Consider the following 13,307-nt stretch of genomic DNA (forward strand, 5'->3'; position numbering starts at 1 on the left):
GCTGAAGCTCTCGCAGGCTGTTAATTTCTCTTTCTTTTCATTAATTTCCAGAAGCAGTACTCCAAAAGTGGAGGTCGTTATCATACACCTTCATTAGCTCCCTGATTGTTCTTTTCTCATTTGAATTTATTGCATTGCCTGAACAAAACAATTCCACTCTTTATAAGAAAGGAAACTGTTCTGCATCTTCAGTTCTGTGGTTAAGACATCCTTATTTTCAAAATAATGATTTAGTCGACTTGTTCTCCATTGCTTGTGTACAGGTAAGCTTTGGTATGGAATTATTGATGGCACAAAGTTTCAGTCTTACAGAAAATACAGATGAGGTGTGTGTTTGTAGAATTAGTTGAGCCTTTAAGGTGTCTAAGGGTGTTCTGAACAATTGGTTCAGGGCATGTTCATTGAAATTATATTAGCTTTTGATATTCAATTTATTAATTGAGTTTATCACTAGTTCAGAATTCCAAACTGCCAAGTTGTATATTGTGGAAAGTTCCAACTGAAATAATACTAACTAACTTAAATGCTCTGAACAGATTTTGACACGAGAAATGTGATTCTGAAATTTATGAACAAGGGGCTCCATGCAGAAAATCCAGCAGCTCAAGCAATAATGGTGTTATGTGACCTCAAACTACTGACTAGTAATGAATGGAGTAAAGAAAAAGAAGTACACATATTGGTTGAAATATTCACTGATGAGGCATGTAGATGTGGGGTTAACTTTGGGTAATCACGACTCGGGGGGTTTTAGTCTCAGCAATACCATTCCCCGGGGGTGTCATTACTGGACTGCAGTGCATATATTATGCGTAAAGTCTTAAGCTATCAAATGCATTTCAGAAGCAAACCATATTGCTTCATCATCTCTTTCTGGATCTTTCAGAGATTTCTTTTTTCTTTTTTTTGTGTGTGGCTTTTTCAAACAATTCCACAGGGTAAAGCAGATAAAAGTTATTTCCTTTCAGCATTGCATTGCAGTGTTATATTAGGTAATGTTTCATGGTGAGAGAAAAGAAAAAAACACAGGAAAGCACATTTATGTATTCATGATATAACATTTTAAATCATAGCTGTAATTAAAACGGATGCCAGTGTCACCACTGCAACTTCTGGGTAAATCTGCATGCTATTAAATTACATTACTGGTGCATTAATAATTAACTGCTGCAATGTTACCTTGTACACGAGCCAAATATTAGGGGTTAGGGGATTACAAATTAAAATATAAATATGCTTCCTTTGCAAGGTAAAAACACTTATATCCCATTGTTATATGTTTTCCTCATGTTGAAGGATCAATTGTGGAACACATTTATTCTGCACTACAGCTTGTTAACAAATATTTAAACATTTTTATAAGTTTAAATTCAGCTGAAGTGAAAACCTCTACATTCATTCTTGCTGATTTTAAAGGGAATCAGTCAAATGAATACATGTCCCTAATCTGTCACTGTACTAAAACAATGAATGCATTTCGGGGTTGATTATTAATGATCATTAATGCTTCTGGAACAGAGACAATCAATCACTTAGTCTGAGTGGCAGGGAACAAACTTGTGCGTCTCTTCCTGCTGTCAGTTTTGTCCTGCACTCCAAACTATAGATCTTTGTACTCTCCATGTTTGCTTACAAACTGCTAACACCTTTAACATAACGGGGGACACATTATGAATCATAATTTATTTACATTAGTGATTAGACTTAATGAGGTCTAAATCACCTTGAGCAGACAGGACTTTGGGTGCTCCAAAAAACTTATAGCCAAAGTACTTTAATGTTTTAAGTTTTACATTACGTTATACAAGTTTGATTTTTTTTTTTTAAGTTAAAAAAATGCTATTGAAACCCTTAAAGAATAATGCTGGCCACCGAACACTTATTAATGGTATATTATACAGTTCTTGTCAATACGTCTCCTTAAATGAATTTGTTGTATTGGCTACATATTTCCCATGTATGCTGTACTTGCTGTGCAGCCTATAATTTTAGTTTTCTGTCTGTTCTCTTTTGGAAAGTTTTTTTTTATTATTACCCCACATTTCTTAGAACAGCTAACATTAAAAATGGGGAATTGAATGAATAAACTATTGATTTAACTCTACAGACTAAGACAAACATTAGCAACAAAAACTCTGTAATTTTCACATAGTGTTTCATTTTTTATTCCCAGGACTTTCTTTCTACATATTTATCTTTACACAAACTTATTAAAGTATTAATCTCAAGATGTGTTCTAAAAATTAATGTTAACTTCAAATATAAATCAATATTGATCATTGGGAGTGATCACTGACAAGGCATCACTCTTCTGTACTACACTGTAATCACTTCCTTAGTGTACACCAAGGATATTAATATCGGATTTCACTGACTGAGGCATTGAGAGACTAATTTATAAGAGACTCAAACTAAAACTACAGATGCAACCAGAGGTGCATAAGGGAAATCCAAAAGTCATTGGTCTCAAGAATACTAAGCAGTGGGTCCTTGGATTTGATGCAGTCTGCAAAGCTAAACAGAACCCAGATTCTGCATTGAAATAAATAGTATTTTAATTTAAGTATTCCCTAGGACAAGGCAGACTGGATTGCAGGTGCAAACATGCATGAAATGAAGTTTTACTAATGAGTTCCAATTACCAGTATAAAAAGGTGATAGGATCGTGCAGGCTTGCATACTGTTTTGTCAGAATCAATCTGGTCATTACCTTTATTTCCTTGTGTGTGGACTGCCACTGACAGCCTCGGGGGAAGTGCCAAGGGAAAGACAAGGATGTGGTGTCAATAATACCATGCAGTACCTCCAGGCATGTCTCTGACTCAAGGAATGACATTCGGTTTCCCTATTTCAATTAACATAATGAGTGTTGAGGTACGCCCAACTGCAAGCACATGCGCAGTCCATCATGCGATATAAACTTGTTGTGTTGGGTTCTCTGTTTATTTTAAAAGTAGTAAGAGTTAGGCATTGCAGAGTTTTGATTAAATCAGAAAAGGCTAAATGTAGTAAGTCAAAATATGTCAATTGAAGCAACTGAGATTAACGATTATAAAACAATAAGGGTGACCAAGTGTCCCAGTAATGAAGAATTCAAGTAATCAGAATTAAGGTACAACAAGAATGGTTAACACTTTATAATTTGTATAAGGTGGTGTGATTCCTCATAAATTAATATATAAATACCACAGGATTAAAACATCAATCTCATGAACATCATCTGAGTTCTGATGACATAAACCCTAACCCTAATCCTTACCCTAACCCTACACATTTACCTTTGTTATAAATGTGATTAACATCAGAACTGAGATGAAGTGCATGACATATCCATGTGTTTATCCTGTGTTATTCATATATTAATTAATGAGGCATCACACCACCTTATTATATAAGTATGATCGCTTTTTTTGTACTTGTTCTGAAGAGGCTGATATGACAACAACATCAATAATAAGAAGAATATTAATAAATCTCAACAATAAATACATAAATGACACTACAATAGCTTTTTATGAATCTCCTACGGTCTACAAAATACAATGATTGCTTTTTTAAGATACAATGTACCATGTGCTGAAAAGAAGTATTTTATTTCAAAACAAAACATTTTTCCCAAGACACTATTTACAAGTAAGGGCTTGGAACAGATGGTTTCTTCCTAGGGTTCCACTGTTGGAAGAAGAAAATGCATTTTATAGTATTGGCAGTTTTGCATCATTACTTTCATGTACCATTTGAGTAAAACCAGTATCTTATTTTTTTTGTTTGTTTCATTTGCATGACCATCTTTAAAATGCTGTTCAGTCATATGGAATATACAAAAAAAATGTGAATTGTGGGTCAGTGAATTCTTATTTGAAGCTCCAGTGCCTTGAACAGACATGGCAAATACAAATAAGAGGCATCTGCCTAGTGCTTTCAGGATTCCCACATTTTGATATCACATTGTCTTTTGAAAAGAAACAATAATGAGGAGAAATTGTATGCTGGAAATCAAGAGCTTTGGGAGCTCCCTTTGACAAGTTCAAAATGAATTTTCCCTGAATCTGCTTCTCCTCCAATTCCCCCTCTGACCGAGTAGCTGTAAGAAGTGTGAAAATAAAAAGGCATTGGGGTTTAAGTTGCTTAAAACACCATAATGAGCTCATAGATGATTGAACTATATAACTATATTTTTCCGTACAGACACACCTCTACATGCACTACCCAGATGGACTTATTGGTTATTGTTACATTCATCCATAGAGAATTTCATCAGTGGAATGAAGTCAAAACAATATTTTTAATAATCTCCCATCAATAATGCAAAAATAATTCAAGATTCATTCAAGATTTATAGCTGGTGTTACTAAGTAAAATATACATGAGCTTTGTTCTGCAACTTTTGAATATGTAGTGTGTATTTACGTACATGAACTGGGATATATCACTCTTTGTATCTATATATATACATATATATATAAAAAGGCCCACTTTGTGAACATGGGGCCGGATTAACTCAAAACTTTGACCCACCCGCTAATAGCAAACTACAAACCTGTACATCATAACGGTTACATTTATGATTAGAAGAAAGTGGCATCTTACTAAAAATGAAGCCGCAACTGAGTACAGTTCCGTAGCTTTCTATTAGCGGGTGGGTCAAAGTTTTGATTTAATCTGGCCCATGATTTACAAGTCTTGAAAATCTATAGGTGAAAGAAAACGCCCCCACCAAATGTAAATATTCTGAGCTCTGTACAATATTATTAAAGATGGCCAGAAAAAAAGACAGCATTTTATAAATACCTTAACCTAACAAATATTCTGACATCAGCCACTGATTGGATCACTAAGCAGGACAAAATTATGTTTCAACTCATTACCCTATATTTTAATGCCTTGCCATTAGGCAAGTAGGGCTTTAATGACTCAAACTTTTTTCTTCACTTTGATTGGTCTCTAAAGACAAATTTAAAAGAAGCCCTTTTCCCCCTTATTGGGTTGCATATATTACAGTATTAATTCATGTCATTTAATAGAAAGCCCACTGAGACACACTGCTCGATTACAAGGATCTAGAACCTCGCTAACTGCCGTTTTCCTTCAATTCTTTGTTACTCTGCACAGCAACCATTTTTAAATCCAACTGTTTCTCCGAGTTCTGTGTTTGTTTTTCTTTCAGAACATACACTTTTTTTCATGTTGCCTGCTACCATCAATGGCATGGAGATAAACTGAAATCTTACCTAACCTGTAATTGTGCTGACAGACAGTGGTGGACAAAATATATGCCAACCCATGGCATATAACAACCACTTATAAAGTGCAGATATGATTTAAAACTACACGTGTTGAAAATCATTTTTGAATTAAACTTATTTATGAATTGTTCCAATTCACACCTCTTTCCTTCATTGTTCATTTTCTTCCATTCACTGACTGAAAACACTGTTTTGCATCTTGCCAATTCAGGATGGTGCCACTTCACTCTTCTCGTTCTCGGCTCACTTTATTTGGAGTTTCAGTTTTCTTCACTTCTCAGATTTTCTTCTGCAAGGCATTATTTATATCTGCATTGACTGAACCGGCAGCTGATTTAATGAAATGCCATTGAAACTGTATTTCCTGTCAAGAGTTATATGTAAAATATGAAGAAAAAACATGTCAGGGAAGAGAATTGATGCAGAGGCCTTAGCTATTATTATCCATTGGCTTTGCATCCTGGCAAAGAGATTGTGACTGTTAGGATTTAAGGTCAATTATATTATGATTGTCGTGTCTCGACTTGCTGGTAACTGTGGGCACTATTTACAGTGTGTGTGGTACATGCTTTTATGAAAACATGCATCAGTCAACTGTAAATTCCTTTACCCTAGTGTAAAATTAGTCTTACAAATACTGTCAAAGTAGTTAACAAAAGTATGTTAAGCGACTCACTAGGAGATCTATTCTTCAATTTACAAATCAGACAGAATGTGAATCTCTGCTTGTGATGGCAATTAAATAATTAATGCACAATCATAATGTCAAGGTAAAAGCAATTCTACCTATTATTTAGTATTATAATATATATATATATATATATATATATATATATATATATATATATATATATATATATATATATATAAACTAACATTTGCATTTCACGTTGATCAAAATATGCCATTGCCGGTTTTAGAGAGAACTATAGCTAAAGGGTTATGTAATGTAGGCAAACACATAGACTATTCTTTTACCAGCCCTTGAATGTAACCTAACATCTTGTCTGCACTCAGCTTTTACAATCCAGGATGTAACACCTCATATATTGTATACACTTGTGTAAATTGGAATTTGTAAAATGTGTCATGCTTTGAATTGCACTGTATTATGTAAATTGGAATTTGTAATGTTTTATGCCTTGAACTGCTTTGTATTTTTGCACTTTGTATTGCACTTATATTTTGTAAGTCACCCTGGATAAGGGCATCAGCTAAGAAATAAATATTATTATTATCAACAACAACAACAACAACAGTTTTTATTGAACTTGCTGTGGACAGTGAGTTTCCCAGCTACACCCCTCTGCTGTGCAGTACAACAGGCAGGTCAAAAGCAATTGCTGATAAACAAAACAAAACATGAAACTAACTCGACAGGAATTCATGATGATGATGATGATAAATTAATAATAATGAGTAAGTACCATTGTAAGGCCTGAATGGGGTTAAAGCGCTGTGATGAGGATGCTCTTGATAGGACAGGTGCTGTTATTGTTGGCACGGTGTTGGCACTACGCTGTATAGGTCAAGTGCTGTTATTGTCCATGCTGTAATAGGAAAAAATCACGCACTTTGTTTCGCTGTAACATCGTGCTACCGATATACTTCTCTTCAGCACCCTGCTGGCTTAACAAAGCTGCATATTTGCGCAATGATAAATAGGATAGGAGTTCACCCAGAGATCCTAAAACCACTTGTTATTCTATTTATTGCCTCAGCATTTTCTCTAGTTTATGAGAAAAGTTTGTTATATGGGCCTTCCAGGCTGTGAATATATTCATTGTTTCACTGCTCAGATTTCCATACTAACAGGGCCTGGGGCCTCATGTATCAACGCTGCGTACACACAAACACTTTGCGCCATCTTTCACGCTCACGGTCGGATGTACTAACAGTGAAATGAACGCAAGAATGTGCGTTCCTCCACGCCAGCTTCATGTCTGGCGTACGTACATTTCTCATGGTTTTTGTCCGTTGGCGACTCCTATAGGCAATGAAGTGAAGTTGCAAACATTACACTATGAATTGTTGTACAAGTCTATCGTACTACCACCTGTGAGAAGCATTGCTATTAATTTGCAATTTATAAACTAATTAAAATAGTCACACGAGCCTTATGGGAATATTCTATCAATTATGCAATTAAGAACATATAAAAGCATGTGCAGATTGATACAACCCTTAGTCTATGGAAATGGCAGCGTTGGCCTTATTAGAGGACTTTGCTAATGGCAGAATCCGAGGTGAACGAGTTTTTAGAGACCACAATGATATTCTGGCAAACGATGCTGACTGGCTTATTAGCCATTTCAGATTTCCAAGGGCTATCCTCTTGGAGTTCTGTGCTGAGTTGGGTCCGGATTTGGAGAGAGAGACAGCGGGAAGCCACGCAATACCCGTTCCCCTGCAGGGGCTGACAACACTTGGTTTCCTGTCAACTGGTTCTTTCCAAAGGGAACTGGCAGACCGCTCAGGAATAAGCCAGTCGTCTTTGAGCCGCGCAATGCCAGCTGTATGGGACGGGATCATCCGCATGTCTACCAGGTATATAAGGTTCCCATAAGATGCAGTTGACCAGCCAAACATTGAAGTGCAATTTGCAGCGATAGCCCGTTTTCCTAATGTAATCCGAGCGATCGACTGCACACACATTGCTATAAAGGCGCCATCTGAAGAAGAATTTGCATATGTGAATCGGAAACATTTCCATTCAATAAATGTGCAGATAATATGTGAAGCACAAATGCACCTAACAAATATTGTAGCAAGGTGGCCTGAGTCAACCCATGATTCATACATCCTTACAAACAGCATGGTTGGGATGAGGCTCCAAGCTGGCAGGGTGCGCGATGGGTGGCTTCTTGGTGAGTGATGCATTTAAAGTTATGGTTCTATTTAATTTTATTTTTATTATTGTTTTTGCTGTTTAATTATTCAACTGCCCATCAGGAGACCGCGGTTATCCACTAAAGACGTGGCTGTTAACCCCCCTCACCAACCCACAAACTGACCAAGAGCGCAGCTACAATGATGCCCATTCTCGCACTCGGTCAGTTGTAGAGCGGGCGATTGGGCAGCTGAAATGTCGGTGGCGCAGCCTGGACAGGACCGGGGGGATGCTGTTATACCACCCTGACAAGGTGTGCCGCATCGTGCTGGCCTGTGCTGAGCTGCACAATGTCGCGCATAGGCACGGCATACCACTTGGTGAGGTGGCGGCACCGCCGGATGACCCCGACCCAAGACCAATGTATGTGCAGCCCAACCAACAAGCCATTCAGGCTCGTCAACATGTTATTCCGACAATATAAATGGTAATCGGAGACAAAGTTCATTTTTTGACCAATTCCTTTAATGAGTGGCTTATGTCTGTGAGTGCTTCAGTTATATTTTTCAGGTGACTGTTAATTTCTCCGATGGCCATAACGATTTGCTGTTGTGACTCCAGAACAGCATGCGTCAAGACGTGGCCAGACGGACGGGCCTCAGCACTGGGGGGAGCACTGCAAACGCTGGACACAATGGGCCCTGGCTGCTCTGGGGGGGCGGACTCCGAATGCGTGCCAGTGGACGTTCCTGCTGTTGCACCATATAAATCAAAATAAACACAGGCACATGTTAATTGAGATTTGCGTCTGTTCCTTATTAATGGGTACACGCATTTGCCATAAATGCAATGGATACGTAAAATCTCTGGTGTACTTTTGGTCAGCTACATTGCATGCATTTGAAAATTAAATGCAGGCTGGTAAGCTATGTGTACCACAGTTAAGCAAACAAATTGGAAATTAGTTACCTTCGTGGCAGTCCTGTAGTAAATCCGAGTCTCCCACAGCATCAGTTACTATTCCAGAGAGTAAAGTGACACCCATGATAGAGGCAACTCTCTGCTCAAAGGGTGTAAGTTCATCGACCCCTGTACCACTGCCTGTTCTGCCCACACTTTGTCGGTTAGCAGCAGTTCTCCGCTTAACTTCCACCTTTATATCAGACCATTTCTTTTTAAGGTCATTTACAGTGCGATTTTCAGATCCCATCGCATTGACGGCGTCAGCCAAACTCTCCCACTCATTCTTTTTTCTTTTGTTATTAATTCCGGAGGACAAAGTTCAAAATAAAATATATTTTTCTCGTTTCTACCTCCGATAGTAGCACCTCCAATTCACTTTCCGTAAAGTTTTGTTTCTTGCTGCTGGCTTTTGCCATTTTCTTGCTGCTTGCTTTTGCCACATGGACTCATTACCATATTAAAATGTATTTAATAAAGGGAGGAGACAGGGTGGGGTGTTGTGCTCTTGCATGTGCGCTCAATTTCATGTTAATTGGGATGTACAAAGAGAATATGCGTGGGATCCTGCGTATGCAGAGATTCATACATCTGTTTTTTTTTTTGTGCGTACGCACATTTACAGCTTTGTCCGTACGCAATGTTTAAGTATGAATTCTGTCTTTGTACATGAGGCCCCTGGTTTGCATACAGAGGACATCATCGGGCTAGGAATATTACTTTTTATTCATATTTTCATATTCTTATTTTATTTAGTCTAATAGTTGTATACTTATAATAGTTGCTTTCCAGAAATTATTTCTAAATACTTTGAGTAACTACACTGTTATATGATTTGCAATAATTAGGATACTATCACTATCCCAATGGAAACCTATAGTTTTGCTCTATGGTAAATAATCAAAAACAGATGTTTTATTACTTAGACATATATAACGTCAAGACGTGTGTCAGTTTACATATTCAAAGTGATAATTATCTATTAACCTTAAGAGTATTCTTTTAAAAATGGAGATGACTGCTTAAAATGTCAAAATTTGCGTGCCTGCAAGGCTTAGTCATGTAGTGGAAAAGCTACTGAGACACAACATCAAAGGTTTCATAGATCAACTTCATGAGGATTTCATTGTAACAGCATTACAGTGAGGAACTATTCTTGGTGTTATTAATGCAGCCAGTTTTACAGATCTGTGGGCATTTGATGAGTATTATGTTGATAAGTGTGGCTCCAAGTACGAATTAAGTATGAATCATTAAACAACAGATTAGACTAATGTTGGTTTACCGATTTGTTTTGATGAGATTATTCGCATTTTAGGATTAACTATGAATCGTAAATTTGTGGTGGTTCTCTTCAAAATCACGTTTTTCTCCACAGTAAAGTCAAATCTGCAGTGCATTGTTTGATGTGATTCATGTTTAATGAAAGGATCTGCATATGTTATTAAAACTCAACAATGGCAGCAGAGAGAGCTTGTTTTTCTCAATGGAACGGTCTGCAACACACAATGTCAGATTCTATGAAAGTAAACATGTAGATGCATGGCATCTATAAATAATTTCCCTCATTTCTTTAAGTACTGGTGGAAATATACCATCTGGTACAGGTTATTTGTTTGTTTTTAATTCTGCTAGTCCCTTTAGTCTTTAGTACCTCCTCCTCATGTATTCTGATCTCTCTTAGGGTTTGACTGGACTGGTTGTTAACCTGGGGCATGTTATCTGTTTTTTTCTTTTGTAAAAACCTCTGTGAAATACTCACTTGTTCGATTTCCAAGTTACTTCCATTTTTGCCCTTTATCTGTGTCACTTCCTCCTTTATTGATCTCTTGCTGTTGCAGTATTGAAAAAAAACGGTAACACTTTATAATAAGGTGCTGCTTATCAATGTGTTTTGATGATTTATAAAGGTTGAACAGAGGATTAATATATACGTTATAAATCATGAATACATATATTATAAATTAGTTATAACTTAATTATAGCAAAACATGGAATGGAATAGACAGGTAGCTAAAAAGTGTCAAATCATTTATGATCAGGTTATAAAGCAAGCTTTGACACATTCCTAATACATAACTTTACACTTTTTGATTATAAATGATTTATAAGAGGGACACTTTTTAGCTACCTGTTTGACTTTGTGGCCATTCCATGAGCTATAACTAATTTATATTGCATATATACTTTATAAAGTATATATTAAGTATATATTAAACATTTACAAATCATGAATTACACGTTAATAAGCAGCACCTTATTAGAAAGTGTTACCAAAAAAACTCATTGCATTAGTTTTAGCTCCAAGAGCTGTGTTTCTTTCTATTTCCCACTTTGCTTTCCTGATCCCTTAAAGATCTCTTTGCAGCTCAACATATTCTTTGTATTTTGTTTCATCTCTATCCCTTTTGTATGCGCTATACAACATTTTCTTTCTCTTGATATTTTTTTGCATACTTCTATTAAACCATTTTGGTCAATGTTTTTTGGTCCTCAATTTGCTAAGTTTTGGTACAAAATTTCTCCTGAGCCTCAAGTAGTATATTCTTAAAATATACTTATCCATCCATTTTCAACTGAATCTGTATCCAGTGTGCTCATGTTAAAAAGAAAACAACTAAATGTTGCTATTAGTCCTTTCCTCATGGGGCACTGTTCAGGAAACAGCTGCTTCACTACTTAAGCTAAAAGCTAAAAGCATTTTATTCTGGCAACATGTTGCTAGCTCTCTATCTGAGTGTGCAACATACTGAAAAACACATCTAATAAATACATACATGCATAAAAAGAGCTGACATCCCTTTACTATCCTTCAGGAATCAACATTTATAACTCCGTGCTGACACTGATGGGAAAGTCAATTTGCTTTTATTTTTTAAAACACACTTCCACACAGCCGCTACTAGAAAACTACAAAACTGTACTCAGTCACGCTTTCATGTTTAGTTAGATGATACTTTCTTCTAATTTTTAACATAAACCCCATGATGAACAGTTATGTGCTTTGCTATTAGCGGCTGGTTAAAGTTGTATTTAATCCTGCCCAACAATACAATGGGAGTGGTCCCATTTTCACTGTATTAAATCAAGAAAAGATTTGTGAAAAAACAACCTGAAAATGCTCTCGCAGATCCTCTATGGGCCGAATTAAATCAAAACTTTGACCCACCCGCTAATAGAAAACTACAGAACTGTACTCAGTTGCAGCTTCATTTTTAGTAAGATGCCACTTTCTTCTAATCATAAATGTAACCGTTATGATGTACAGGTTTGTAGTTTGCCATTAGCGGGTGGGTCAAAATTTTGATTTAATCTGGCCCATTGTCTAAAGCCTCTCGCAGTTGTAAGTGTAAATTGTCAAGTGGAAAGAAAGCCCGTCCGGCACAGGTTTGCACAGGCGCTGCTACAAGTTTATTCACAGCCTCCGCAGCACTGTGTGTCCAGTGGAAATAATTGCTTATTGCTACAGTAACTACAATACAGGTGTCCAGTGCGGGTAACAAATTACATGTTGCGCCCAGCATCCACACAAACGAAATGTTGCCCATTGTTCATGCACAGAGAGAAAATACGTTGTTATTGAATGTCATTTTATATTATTGTAGCGATCCTGGAACTGTATGGACTGCTGTATTGCTGCCCCTGGAGGGACTGTACATAACTGGCATTGTTGTGATGTGAGACGGCCAAGCTATTAAAAAGGGGGGGCGGGGGAGCTGTTAAAGTGTGTCTGCAAGGTGGGGAGGTCCTGTGGATCCCCGGAGCTCCCTGTTCCAGAACCCAGGGGTCTTGGTACGTTTTGGGGGGGTCAGGGGTGAGACCAAGGAGACACAATGATTGGAGGGAGGGAATCACATGGGAGGGGTTATAAATAGCGATTACGGGGTGAGGGGGGTGGTTGGTGAAGAAGATGCTGTACAGAGAGGGTGTTGGTCTAGCAGAAGCTGTACAAATAATTTGCATTAGCAACCAGAGCAAGTTGGCTGGTATTGAGAGAATAGTGAACGTGTAGTTCTTGTGGGTTTATTGTTTTGGCGTGGGCTTGGCTAACAAAGTTCGTGGTGTGTAGAGACAGGAAAATAAATCCAACCTCTTATTTGCCAGATCACCTTGCCGTTATTTTTGTTATAATTCAGGGAAGGTAATTAGTTACCGCACTCAAAAAGCTAATATATATCTTGTTTAGCAATGTGCAAGTGTTCGTTTCGATTAAGTTTTCTACATATTCGATTAAGTTTTTCATACATATAATTCATGCTTGTCTTTCTATG

General features: G+C 37.2%; 1 protein-coding gene across 1 annotated transcript; it reads left to right on the forward strand.

The window, feature by feature from the left end:
* Positions 1–7,443: 7,443 nt before the first annotated feature.
* On the forward strand, positions 7,444–8,560 carry LOC136747013 (putative nuclease HARBI1). The gene is made up of 3 exons (XM_066699968.1): positions 7,444–7,793; positions 8,061–8,113; positions 8,199–8,560. Exons 1-3 carry the CDS (start codon positions 7,444–7,446, stop codon positions 8,558–8,560), a joined length of 765 nt encoding a protein of 254 aa, XP_066556065.1.
* Positions 8,561–13,307: the final 4,747 nt, after the last annotated feature.

The sequence above is a fragment of the Amia ocellicauda genome, chromosome 3 (genome assembly GCF_036373705.1).
Source record: "Amia ocellicauda isolate fAmiCal2 chromosome 3, fAmiCal2.hap1, whole genome shotgun sequence".
NCBI classification, from domain to species: Eukaryota; Metazoa; Chordata; class Actinopteri; order Amiiformes; family Amiidae; genus Amia; species Amia ocellicauda.